The sequence below is a fragment of the Myxocyprinus asiaticus genome, chromosome 35 (assembly GCF_019703515.2).
Source record: "Myxocyprinus asiaticus isolate MX2 ecotype Aquarium Trade chromosome 35, UBuf_Myxa_2, whole genome shotgun sequence".
Taxonomy (NCBI): Eukaryota; Metazoa; Chordata; class Actinopteri; order Cypriniformes; family Catostomidae; genus Myxocyprinus; species Myxocyprinus asiaticus.
Window position 1 is genome coordinate 16,018,320 of NC_059378.1, and position 13,719 is coordinate 16,032,038.

The 13,719-nt window shown below is 42.4% G+C and overlaps 1 protein-coding gene across 1 annotated transcript in view; it reads right to left on the reverse strand.

The window, feature by feature from the left end:
- Positions 1-13,719, reverse strand: part of LOC127425860 (inactive N-acetylated-alpha-linked acidic dipeptidase-like protein 2) — a 492,025-nt gene that overhangs the window by 168,422 nt on the left and 309,884 nt on the right. Inside the window, exon 9 of the mRNA XM_051672151.1 lies at positions 12,976-13,104. Within this exon, the coding sequence (XP_051528111.1) occupies positions 12,976-13,104 (129 nt within the window). The remainder of the gene's footprint in view (positions 1-12,975; positions 13,105-13,719) is intronic.

Sequence of the window (13,719 nt, forward strand, 5' to 3'; positions counted from 1 at the left end):
GAGATCATTTACATTTTATTTTAGTTAGTTTTGGAGTTATGAAAAAGTATCATCAAAAAGTATCAAAGTTTCATTTCCCCCCCAATAATTTCACGTTTTTATTTCTATTTCTATTTCATTTTAGTTTGCGTTAACTATAATAACACTGCTACAACCTGACTGTTGTGCTCTATAGAGCAATTTGAATTTCCGAAAGCACAACTGGACCTGCCTCTCTAAAATTCTCTTTGGTCAGCAGATGTCTAAATCAGATTGAGTTTCAACTTTTTGTTGCATGGCTTTCGCACACCCTTGCGTTTTTCCTCTATGTCCTTGTGGTGCACCATCGCCGTTCGCTGGACTCTAGTGTGTAAGCAGTAGGCACACTGACTGCATGCCCAACTGCAAGAATGGCTCCCAATTTCAAATGTCAAGCTAAGCTTGGCTTTGATAAGTATATTCTGATTGCTTGTATACACTGCATTTCTCTTTAATCCAAATATACTTTTTCTGAGAGGATTACATCTTACACTGATTTTCTACTGATGTCTTTTACATCTGAATATAAGCATACTGTCAGGTTTTATATAGGTCAGATTTGCATAGACCAATATGAGGTATAGCATGGGAAAGAATATAAGGTGGGACAAAGAAAACCCCAAGGTTATTACAAAGAGCATAAGATGCAATGTTCTTTATCTGACAGAGAATATGGCATTGTTGATAAAATTGTTTAGGACACCTTATAAGTTATGAATACAACATGCATGGTTCCTTGTGGTTTAGTGTGGCTTACCTTTACGATCAGAGGTAAATCAGATTTAATCAGGAAATAATAACATAACAAAATTGTGAAAATGTGGATGTGACTTATATTTAAAGCTGTGCAAACTCCTGTGCTGTCTGAATAAATTATTCTATGAAAGAGTATTTTGCCTTATACTTAGGTGCAAGAGACATGGATTTTAGAGAGGATTACCAAAAGCTTAACAGGTTTTAAAACACCTAATCTAGACTAAAAAGCTTACATAAGGGAGAAAGCTGGTTATGACAGGTGTCAGGTTTGGCTGTTCAGGAAGCAGAGATAAAAAAAAAAAAAATAAAATTAAAAATAAAAAAAAATAAAAAAAATAGATCCCTAATATGTGATAGTGCCATAATGAAAATGATAAATTGGAAAATTAAAACATTCAATGAAATTTGGGACTGAACAAAGAAACACACTTCCTTTAAATATCAAATTATACCAAAACATGTCATATGACAAAACTCAGGAGGTTTCCCCACATAAAATGGACTATACAGTATATTAATATTTCTTTCTTTTTTCTGTGTGAGTAATTTCAATTTAAAATAGACCAAGTCACTCACATGTTGCTACAACAATACCCAATTAAACAATGAAAAGTCTCTCAGTTTACTTTGTATAGTTTGCCCCGTAATCCCAAAAGCAGTACTTGCTTTATTATAATTGGTTCCAGAGCACCCATTCAAAACATCACTGCAATGGCATCTCTATTCTAAAGACAGCTGCAACGCAAGATAAGTGGAAAGTATTACCTGCATAGCTCCAACATGATTTATAGTGTTGTTAAAATGTCTCAAAATATTGAAAGTGTTTAAGGGTATCTGGTGCCTCCAAGAGAGCATCTTTGAAAGATAAACTGCACAATTGCAGCAATCCAAGATGACTGCAAAAACTGTATGTGCAATTAGAGGCAAGAGCATTAGAAATTAAGTGCAGACAAGAAATTGCATGGCAAATAGGACAAACAGTAATGACTTGAATGAAATAAACCCATGTATGATGGACAGAATGCATTTTGTGCCATGTTTAAGCCGCTAATAATATAGCACTGAGACTAGTATAAAAGCCTGTGATATTGATTTGGTTGGAATAAAAGCATGTCTTAATTATAACTGTTTAATCAGTCAAAGTTTGACAAAACAGCAAAAAAATAAAACAATAATAAAAAAAATAAAAAAAAATAATAATAATAAAAAACCCTTCTTTTAATTTATCACACCTGACAGTAGGAAGTCATTCATCCAAGTCAGCCACAAACAGACCCTGTGCATCTTTGATTGGGTGGCATTCTATTTAATTAGCATGCTAATGAGGGCATCTTGTGTTTCATTGCGTCAAGGCACTGACAGGACAACAGCAATTAGCATAAGCCATTTTCAATTTTCTGAGAGACAGAAAATGATTGGTGGAGGAGAGGTATAGCGGCACAGAGCTGCACATTCAGGCAATGCAAGTGTGATACTGCAGACTAGAAATGCTGATGTTGAAAAGTATTCTTCTTTGTTGTGATCACACTACAGGATAGCAGGGTAGAATTAGCAAATGAGATTGAGAGAGAATATAGTGCATTAACAAAGTGCATTGGATAGAGATATCAGTCTAACTATTAGCCACAGTTCACATTGTTTTTACGTGCCAATTATGGGTAGGTATGTCATAAATTTGAATGTCATGAGACTGTGTTGCCCCACAAAGAAAAAATGCAGTAAACGGCAACACTGCAAATGAGAAGAATGGTTTCAAATTGTTTTATTTTCCATCTTAATTTGGAATATCAAATAGAGAGACATTTTTCTCTGAATCGAAACATTGTTGAGCCGAACTCAACAAATTATAGTTAAGGCACCCGATTTCAGTCATTACTTAATTTTGACAAAATGTGTAGTTTGACTTTTTAGGGCAGTGTAGATCTTTAGCTTAAATTGAGATTTGTAATTTTATTTGCTTATGACATCTTTAGAGGGGGTTGGGTGACATTAGATCGACATTTTGGTGCCGTCAAAAGAGATGGTCATTTAGCTCTGTAACACTCTTTTAGTTAGGGACCATTAATTGCATCTTTAATTGGAGGCTGAGCTGAATAGACATGACAATTCAGATTTTAGGATTGTTCATTCTATCTGCAAATACACTTCACTGAAGATATTTACAGATAGAATAATAAAATCCCTCTGTGGTCTACCTACTCACGACTCAGAAAGAATGCAGATGAAAAGAAACAAACAAGAGCTTCAACCTCTTGAGACCCGAGTGTGACTGCTGTGTGCATTTTCCATTTCCCTTGTTGATTTGTAACTAGTAGCACCTAATAAACAAGCAAATAATAATAATAATAAAAAAAAAAATAATAATAATAAAATAAAATAAAAATTCTAGAACAAATAGTTTTCCTAAAAACTGACATCCACATATGTGGAAAGCGGGACTAAGTTGAGAAATTTTAAATAACACCAAGCTATAGAAGTTTTTATGGGTTTTTTTAATTTATTTTTATTATGTTTCCAGGAGTGTTGGTTATTCATGTTTTTGAGACGTCACATTACAGCTGATTTTCTGTAAAGCTGAATAAATAATTCTGATTTAAAATAATGGCCAACATCATCCAATCACTGCCAAACATGCTAAAATAAAATTTAGCTTTACAAATTTAACTTTATATTCTGAATCTATGTACTGATTACCATTTTCCCATGTCTGCCAAACATGTTAAGTGGTCCAATCATCTGCAACAGGAAACTGAACTTTTGGTCGGATATTAGAAGTGAATGGACTGCACAGAAAGTTAAAGGATGTCCCCTTGCTCCCTTGCTCCCTATTTAGTGATTGACTTAACCTGTTGATGTGCATGCAAATCACTGTACAAATGAAAATGTACAGTGAATATAGGAATGCATTTACTAATGTTAATAAATAGAATCGTATTGTACAGTGATTACAAAATAAAATAAAAATCTTTTTTCATTAAAATGAAGCGAAATGACCCACAGATGAATTAATGTTCAAAGTTATTCAAAAGAACTAATATGTTTTTTCAACTTTTGAGGGAATAATGTCCCAAAATCCATGTATGTGGACATCATGTTTATCAGTGCGCTGACACGTGAAAAATTTATGATTTTTTTAAAGTGGCATATCAAACAAAACTAGAGATGCTACTCTTTACACCCAAACATGTTTCAATGAAAAAAAAAAAACTGAAAGAGGTTTCTTACCAGAGGCACTTTTGTTGGCTCTGCGCCCCTTGAAGCGCTTCACGGAATCAACGTCATGTTGCTTAGTCACATGACTCCGTGCGGCAGAAGTTTAACCCTTAAATGACAGTCTAGAGTGTTGTGAACAGCTGGTATAAATTAATTTAAATTATGCGTTGCGTATAGCGAAGCCAAAATACAACATCCACGCATGTGGAAACAGGGTCAAACGAGGTAAATGGAATATTCCAGGTTCAATACGTTAAAATCAACTCACTTTTTAAAATGTATAGCCAAAAGACATAAACAATATGCCTGTTAACAAGATTTTATTTTAGTTAAATCACTTACTAACCTGTTCTGTGAAAAGTTATATCTAATTTTACAACTTCGTTGCCATGACAACGTAACACTGTAAACCCTAAAACGACTGTAAAAATGACAATTTAAGCAACTTTACAGCTCAAATTATACACGAGATTAAACAGCAGAATTAATGTAAGTGCTTTATAAAATTATAAACTTCATATCTCTGCCTTTATACTCTCCAAAAACGGGCCCCATTCACTTTTATGTTCAATTGTAAGTGCCTTACTGTAACCTCAATTGTATCTTTTTTTTAAAGAAAAGTAAAACATAATTGCTGTCAATTGAGCTTTACTTGTACTGAACCCAGAATATTACTTTAATGTTAAAAAATATTAACAGGAATGGATGGGGTTACACAATTAACCCTTAAAAGCATACCTCGGATCTTTAGAGACCCGGGACTTCATTCCGCCCCCTGTACCTCATCCATTTTTTGGAGTTGTGCCCAAACCTCTTTAGTATTCCTCAGTCTATCTCTTATAAATAGTTTAACACACATATAAAAAAAAAATCAAAATTGCAAAAATTATAATGGTTTATGTACCAAAAGTGTATGGGGTCTTAGAGACCTGAGGTTTGTAAGAGAGTCAGGTTTTTTTTTTTTTTCGCACTTCCATAAAATATATATTTTTTTATGATTATTTCATATCTATTTAAGTTTATTATTACAGGATATCTATTTCTTTATTTATTACAAAACAAATGAGTACTATATTCAAAAAAATAAACACTATATCATGTTGATTTTCTGTACAACAATGAATTATCAACAATGGTGAATTATCAGTATCCCATATGCGTGTTCACGTACACATTATACTTGTTCCCTGTCTGTCACTCACTCGATGTTGTGTCGATGTAGTGACACTAGGGGTTCGATCTTGAGAGCCCCAATCACCTTTGCTTAAAATAGAAAAGGCCAATGAAAATTGCTCAGTGGAATTTGCATGCCACTCTCCGCCCCGGACATACGGGTATAAAAGAAGATGGCGTGCATCACTCATTCAGATTTTTTTCTCCGAATGCATGTGTGTTCGTCCTCTCACTCTTTGCTACACTGCTGGATTCTTACGCCGCATATCAGCAGTCACCCTCACACGGATGAGTGCTGTGTTTCCCCTGGGCACTTCGGCTGCCTGAGTCTGCAGGTGCTAAAAGAGTATATTAGAAAGAGTATATTTCCTTCCAAAAAGAGCTCGCGCAAATGCTTGCCGTCTTTTTAAAGATGTCTTTCCGCATTTGCGCTACAGCATGTGGCCTTTATCTCTCCCCTCTGGATGCCCATGAAATCTGCCCGAGTGTCTGGGGCACCAGCATGACGAGGCTGCTTTCGTGGAAGGGTTATGTTCTCATTGCGAGAACATGCCCATGAGAATGTTGCGGTCGCGGCTCACTTCCTTCTTCATGAAGCAATTTGCCACTGCGGCTGCTCCCCAACCCGGTCCATCCTGGCCTGACGCTCAGCCGGCCGGGTCGGCAAGCACCGCGGGAGATCTGGATGTGGACATGGGAGCGTTTCCGCCGGCTCAGCCTCCGCGGACCTCCCATCCCCCAGCACACTCGTTTTGTCCGGACGAGCTGTCGAGCGATGCAGGCAATCTGCCTCAGGGCGGGTTTAATGTGCCGTTCGCGGCTCGCGATGAGGATGAGTTTTCGGTCGCGGCATCGGAGGGTGGGCTTCTGCTATCGGAAGCGGATGAATCTTCTGAGCTCCTGCCCACGGGTGGTAGAGCACAGGATGGGTCGGACGCTGAGATGGCAGCCATGCTTGCCCGGGCGGCTGCGAACATCGGGCTGAAGTGGAACCCTCCACCCTGCCCTGAGCATTCGTGGGTGGATGATTGGTTTGTGGGCTCTGAGCACGACTCACGGCCGTGCCGCGCCCCGGTGCCTTTCTTCCCGGAAGTGCACGAGGAGCTAACGAAGTCGTGGAAGGCACCTTTTACTGCCCGTACACGCTTCGCAGGCTCGTCCACTCTGATTACCCTCGACAGCGGAGTGGCTTAGGGATATGTTGAGCTTCCCCAGGTAGAGCGCACCATAGCAGTGCATTTATGCCCGCAGGGCACAGCCACCTGGCGCAACCGACCAAGGCTCCCTTCCAAGGCCTGTAAGTTCTCTTCCTCTTTAATGACGAAGGCTTACAAGGCTGCAGAGACAGGCTGCTTCTGCCCTGCACGCCATGGCCATCCTGCAGGTCCACAAAGCCAAGGCGCTAAAAGACCAGCACTAGGGTAGGACCGACCCAGAGCTGATGCAGGAACTGCGCACTGTGACTGACCTTGTCTTCTGTGCAACGAAGGTCACGGCACACGCCCTGGGGCAGATGATGTCCACACTTGTGGTCCAAGAGCGGCAACTGTGGCACAAACTTGCGGAGATGTGTGACGCCGAGAAATTCCGCTTTCTTGATGCGCCCATCTCCCAAGGGGATCTTTTTGGTGACACCGTCGAGGATTTCACCCATCAGTTCTCAATGGTAAGAAAGCAGACCGAGGCAATTAAACACATCCTGCTGCAGCGCAACCCAGCCGCCTTCAGGCCAACGAGGTCCCACACCCCGTCTGCTTCTTGCCAGAGCCGTTCCCCTGTGGTGCCGGCCCCGGCTCCTATACCATCAGAGCCCGCAAGCTGGCCTCAGAGAAAAATATCCTCCTGCCCGTCAGTCGGCCGCCAAGAACCCCAGACAGGCTTTGAGGCGGTCCTGACATGGCCAGTCCAGGGATGAGGTGACCGCTCCTGACCGGTCTGGCCTGGGACATCTCTCCAGCCCCACCATCGTCCCTGGGCCAGCACACTCACAATGGCCAGGCGCTGGAAGACTTTTCCGGTCAATCAGGCGAACGTGAGTACTTCCCGTTCCCTCGTTCTCTGTTGAGAGACAGCTGGCGAACAGGTAAGTGTGCTGGTCTTTGGGGCCTGCGTGCCCTGAACAAGGCCTTACTCAGGCTTCCATTCAGGATGTTAATGCAAAAATGCATCCTGGCATCTGTACGACATCAGGATTGGTTTGAGGCCATCGACCTGAAGGACGTGTACTTTCACGTATCGATCCTTCCTCGACACAGACCCTTCCTTCGGTTTGCTTTGGAGGGACGAGCATACCAGTACAAGGTCCTCTCCTTCGGTCTGTCCCTGTCCCCTCGCATCTTTACCAAGGTCGCAGAGGCTGCCCTGGCCCCGCTAAGAGAGCTGGGCATACACATTCTCAATTATCTCGACAACTGCCTAATTTATTGTGTGCACACAGGGATCTTGTGCTTCAGCTTCTCGACCGACTCGGGCTTCAGGTCAACTGGGAGAAGAGCAAGCTCTCCCCTGTGCAGAGCATCTCTTTTCTCAGTATGGGGTTGGACTTGGTCGCTCTCCGGGCACGGTCTTTTGACCGATCATGCTCAGTCAGTGTTGACCTGCCTGAAGGTAGCAGCGCTAGTGAAACAATTTCAGAGGCTCCTGGGGCATATGGCATCCTCGGCGTTGGTTCTCCCCCTTGCTGGCAGTGTTGCTGGCCCTGAGGAGGCTCCGGCCGTTGATTCAGGGCAAGCATGTGTTGGTACGAACTGACAAGGTGGCGTACACTCGTGTCGCATGTAGCAACTCACTTGCCGCTGCCTCCTCGTTTGGAGTCAGCAGACCTTGAAGTCTCTGCGAGCCACTTACCTTCTGGGCACCCTCAACCATGCACCGGATGCGCTCTCATGGCAGGTAACGCTCCGCGAGGAGTGGAGACTTCACCCCCACATAGTCCAGCTGATTTGGGAGTTATTCGAGGAGGCACAGGTAGACCTGTTCACCACCCAAGACTCCTCTCACTGCCCCCTGTGGTACTCCCTGTCCGAGGCCCCCCTCAGCATGGATGCCTTGGCGCAAAGCTGGCTGTGAGCCTCATTGCACAGACTCTGGGCAAAGTCAGGGAGGACGAGCAGCAAGTCCTGTTCGTTGCGCCGTACTGGTCAACCGGACTTGGTTCTCGGATCTGATGCTCCTGACAGTAGCACCTCCCTGGCACATTCCCCTGAGGTAGGACCTTCTCACTCAGGGGCAAGGCACGCTCCAGCACCTGTGGCCTGGCCACTGACCTCTGGAATCTCCACGTCTGGCTCCTGGACGGGACGTGTGGTAGACATGATCACTCAGGCCAGGGCCCCCTCTACGAGGCAGCTGTATGCCTTGAAGTGGCATCTTTTCGCTAACTGGTGTTCTTTCCGTGGGGAAGACCCACAGAGATGCACCGTCGGGTCTGTGCTGTCTTTTCTTCAGGAAGGGCAGGAGAGACGGCTGTCTCCCTCTACCCTGAAAGTGTACATGGCTGCCATAGCAGCTCACCACGATATACTGGACAGCAGTCCCTCACGACAGCGTGACCTGATCAACAGGTTCCTCAAAGGTGCGAGGAGATTGAATCCTCCTAGACCGCGCCTGATCCCCTCTTGGGATCTCTCTGTGGTCCTACCTGCCCTACAGAGAGCCCCCTTTGAGCCCCTGGAGCAGGCTGAGCTCAGCACTCTGTCTCTGAAAACGGCCCTCCTGGTGGTGCTCACTCTGTTACCAGTGAATGCCTGGAGTTCGGGCCGGCACACTCTCATGTGATCTTGAAATCCTGGCCCGGTTACATGCCCAAAGTTCCCACCACTCGGGACCAGGTGGTGAACCTGCAAGTGCTCCCTTCAGAGGAGGAAGACCCGGCCTTGTCTTTGCTGTGTCCAGTTCACACCCTGCGCATCTTTCTGGACCGCACGCAGAGCTTAAGATGCTCGGAGCAGCTCTTTGTCTGTTTTGGAGGACAGCAGAAGGGGAAAGCTGTCTCCAAGCAGAGGTTGGCCCATTGGATTGTGGATGCCATTTCTCTCGCATACCAGTCTCAGGACTTGCCGTGCCCCTTGGGGGTCCGGGCGCACTCCACTAGAGGTGTTGCATCCTCCTGGGCACTGGCAAGGGGGGCCTCTCTAGCAGACATATGCAGAGCTGCGGGTTGGGCTACGCCCAATACCTTTGCGAGGTTTTATAACCTATGCATAGACCCGGTTTCAACCTGAGTGTTACGCGGTAACAGCAGGTAGACCGGGCGGCTGGTTGGGTGTACCGCTTGCATTGCACCTTTCCCCTTTTTCAAAGGTGATAATGTGCACTTTTTGTCCACAACAGTTCCCCGTACCGGTGAACTCCGGACGCCTCTTTAATTCTTTAGCACTGTCCGGTTACGAACTCGGCGGAGGAGTAATGCCACCAGGCCCAATACTCATGGTATTCCCCTTTTCAGGTGAGCCCGTGTGATTGGGCTCAGTGCTTCATGCGTGGAGATTCCCCTTTGGTAATCCCGTATGATGAGTTTCCACTGTTCAGTTTCCCTCTTAGGTGAAACCTGTGTTTCCCCTCGTCAGAGCTTTCTCTGTCTCGGCCACTGTGCTGCGTATCCTCTCTGTAGATAGGGTCCTCCTGTGGTATCATTCCAAATATGTACTTCCCCATGGGTAAGTCCATGTGAGGTATGCTCCACATGTTAACCTCCCTCCGGCAGGATATGGTCTCTGTAGTGCTCTCCTTCCTGGAGAGGGAAGAACACTTCCCAGCACTATTCTAGAAAGTGCTCGAAGGGAGATTGCTTAACAGCAAATTAAGAAAGGCACCTCTGGTAGCCTACTTGGGTAAGTGCCCTCTTCCCCCTTAATAGACTAGGGAGACACCTTACCTAACTCGCTGGAAGGTCACGACATGGTTGAGCACTCGCTGCGAAGCACGCAGCAGCTTGCCCATGTCCACTCTTCTGTGCCTCATGACACGCTTCAGCACCTGCAGGATTTCCTATAGGAACCCCTAGTGTCACTACATCGACACAACATCGAGTGTGTGACAGACAGGGAACGTCTTGGTTACTGATGTAACCTCTGTTCCCTGATGTAGGGAACGAGACATTGTGTCCCTCCTACCGTGGCACTGAACCGGCCGCTGACATGGTCGGGACTCTCTATTGGCTCCTCAGCATAAATCTGAATGAGTGATGCACGCCATCTCCATTTATACCCGTATGTCCGGGGCGGAGAGTGGCATGCAAATTCCACTCACCAATTTTCATTGGCCTTTTCTATTTTAAGCAAAGGCAATTGGGGCTCTCAAGATCGAACCTCTAGTGTCACTACATCGACACAACATCTCGTTCCCTCCATCAGGGAACAGAGGTTACATCAGTAACCAAGACGTTTTTTCTTACTCAAGGTAGCGCTAATGTCTCAGTGATTGATTTGATTTACATTTGATATGGCTAGCTGATGTAGAAACACTATTGAGTAAACTATAACAAGTGTAACACATAAACAGTATAATATGACTATTGTCATTTTAGTGTACTACTGAAATAATGTAAGCTGTTCATCTATTTAGTGCCTGAGAAAATACATACAGTATTGTGCAAAAGTCTTAGGCACCTAAGATGTTTTACAAAAGCATTTGTCTTAAGATGGTTATTTATATCTTCAGCTTTAGCGTATCAATAGGAAATATAAATGTTAGACTCCCAAACATTACTTTTGCAAATCTCCAAGAAGCTTGGAACATCCTATCTGCCAACAACCAAGAAAAACTGTGTCCAGGTATACCTAGGAGAATTGGTGTTGTTTTAAAGGCAAAGGTGGTTACACCGAATATTGATTTAGCTTTTTTTAAGTTTACTGGACTTTGTATGACATTAAGTGATAAATGAAAACTATTTATGTCATTATTTATGAAGAAATCCTCACTATGCAACATTTTCACAAGCGCCTAAAACTTTTGCACAGTACTGTATGTGTAACTTAGGTGCAGCTGATGTGTATCTTATTTGTACCTTATGTGTTATGTAGCTCAATATGTGTTTGACAGCCAACTGCGTCTCATGAAATTTCAGTGTGAAAATAATGAATCCTGTTCTAGATTTGTCCTGACTAGATTTGCATTATCTCTTTGATTTATGAAAAATAAATGTAAGATGTAAGAGTGTTTGAGAACATTACCATGCATTTAAGGGTTAAAGGACCCCAACCTAGATCTGTCTTTGGCTAAGAAAAATCTGTTAGACATGAACTGAAAAGGAAAAGGAATTAACCATTTGAAAAAAGCCAAGGAAAATGGCTATTTGTTGGGATTGGTGGGAATTACCCAACATGCTCAACCTCTTCTCTTGTAATGCACATTTAAATTTACGATGAAGAATGTAAACCTAAAGCCATGTCTCCTCATTGCACATGTAAATTCCATATTTAGCTGCTCATTGATATTTTCTAATACTTTTCAAACAGGAGCTCAATATTATGCACAGCATACCAAACCCATATTGCAAAATATTTTATGCCTATTCACATCAAATCACAGGCTTATCAATTCTTCTTTTCCCCCCTGTGAACTACATTACAAACATTATGGCCATACAGATGATTAGAGAAATAATTATTCCAGTGAACTCATGCCTTTTCTCTCTCAGATGCTGAGATTTTGCAGGAGAGATTTGGATAGTGCCTGTGGTGCAGGTCAGAGCTTACTTTATTAGGCTGAAATGTCACAGGTGGACTGGCATTTAGGTTAATGAAGAAAATCATTGTCTGGTTAAAAATAATAGGGCGCACTGTCAGTAGATCAGGACCTCTGACATACAGTGCACTATGCAAAGCATGTCCCAGTCTGACTTTGATAGCAAAACGATACATTGAATTTATGAATGAGTTAACCTTTTCGGTTGCTTCGTTCTCATCTGGTACAATTACCTAATGGTGAACAGGCTGTCAGTTTGAGTTAAAACCCACAGAAAGTTGCTCTAAAGTTACACAAAGTTAATAAGCATGTTTCAATGTTTTAAACAGTTTAGGAATGATTTCAGACCAATTACAATGTATTCACATAAATCAGAAATGAACCTGTCAGAATGAGTGAAAGATTCTATATATCCAGAAACTGTGAGCAATACACAAGAGCTAAATTAGGGTAAAATAAGTTAGATGAGTTATATCTCACATTATTGAAAATGCCATTTGAATGAATAACTCAGACTTGCAGGCGATATCATTTATTCAGAACCAACTCAAACAACACATACGCAAAAATCACAGTTTCCTTGTAGCCTTAGACACATGTACTGCATTAAGCCGAAAGGTTCTTTTATATATAATAACATAATAATTTAACAACTAAATTACCCCAAAATAACTCTTATTTCAGAGTAACAAAAGTGAAGTGCACTATAGCTTGATGTGGGATTGGTTCTATATAAAAATGCAGCTAATCATTTGTCAAATTTTGAGAATGGCACACTGGCTTTACTAGAAGATCTTGCTGCACATGCCCTTAAAGCAGGAGAACATCTTAAGATTCCACAAGCATTCATTTGCAGTGAGTGATGAATGGCTGTACATGAGAGATTGTGAGGAACGGCTTTTTTAAGGAGATGGTTTGGGCATGTTTTATGCTAATTAACAACTGTGGGCACACACTCCCACATTTAGAAAAATTTGGATTCGTCAGCATTAGATTGAGGGTAAGAACAAATTTGTGTGTACGGACATTTTGTGTGAGAACCTTATCTGCGCACATAGGCAAACCATTTGTACACAATTATTAGCGAATGAGACCAAGCATGTGCAAAAGGTGAAAACCACTTTGTACCTTTTGGATGTCAGAAGCCAGTTGCAGAAGAGAAGGTGATGCTGTGGACTGTAGGGATCCAGAGGATCTGACTGGACTGTGGAGGCTGACATAAGCCACTGCCCTGCTCTGAAGTACCACTGCATTCTCCTGTACAAATACACAAAGCATAGCCGTCTGGTGTCAGCTGGAGAACTGATGAAATGTCAGAGCATGGTTAGCTATTTTGGCATTAAGCATGAGTAAGCCCCAGGGAGAGACTAAAAGTAGTGCAATGAGCAATGTGAATAATATGAAACATTACTGTCTTCTACATCCTTAAAAATGTACATGTTATTGTGACACTGTTTAGGGCTTCTTAAGATTAATGATGAAGTTTGTATTGCATTTATTGAAATAAACCCCTCTGCCAGACAGAATAATTTCATTAACACTCAGCCAAAGTTACTATCTTCCATATGTCTGATTGAATCTTCATGGCATGCTGATTATGTTAGCAAACTTGTGCACCATTGCTGAAGGGTAGTCTGTAGTATTTTTTATTTTATTTTTTCCTTTGCTTTATATGTTAAACTGAGATAACACAAGAAGAGAGAAAGTGCTTTAGACCTCCCGTTTTTTTTTTTTTTTTTTTTTTTTTTTGTAGTAAAACTTTAATAAGGCTCTGTTGATTAACCTTAGTTAATGTGTTAGGTATCCTGAACAAACAACAAATAATGTTTTGTAATAATGTAACAATATAAGAATGTAATAACATTGGTTAAT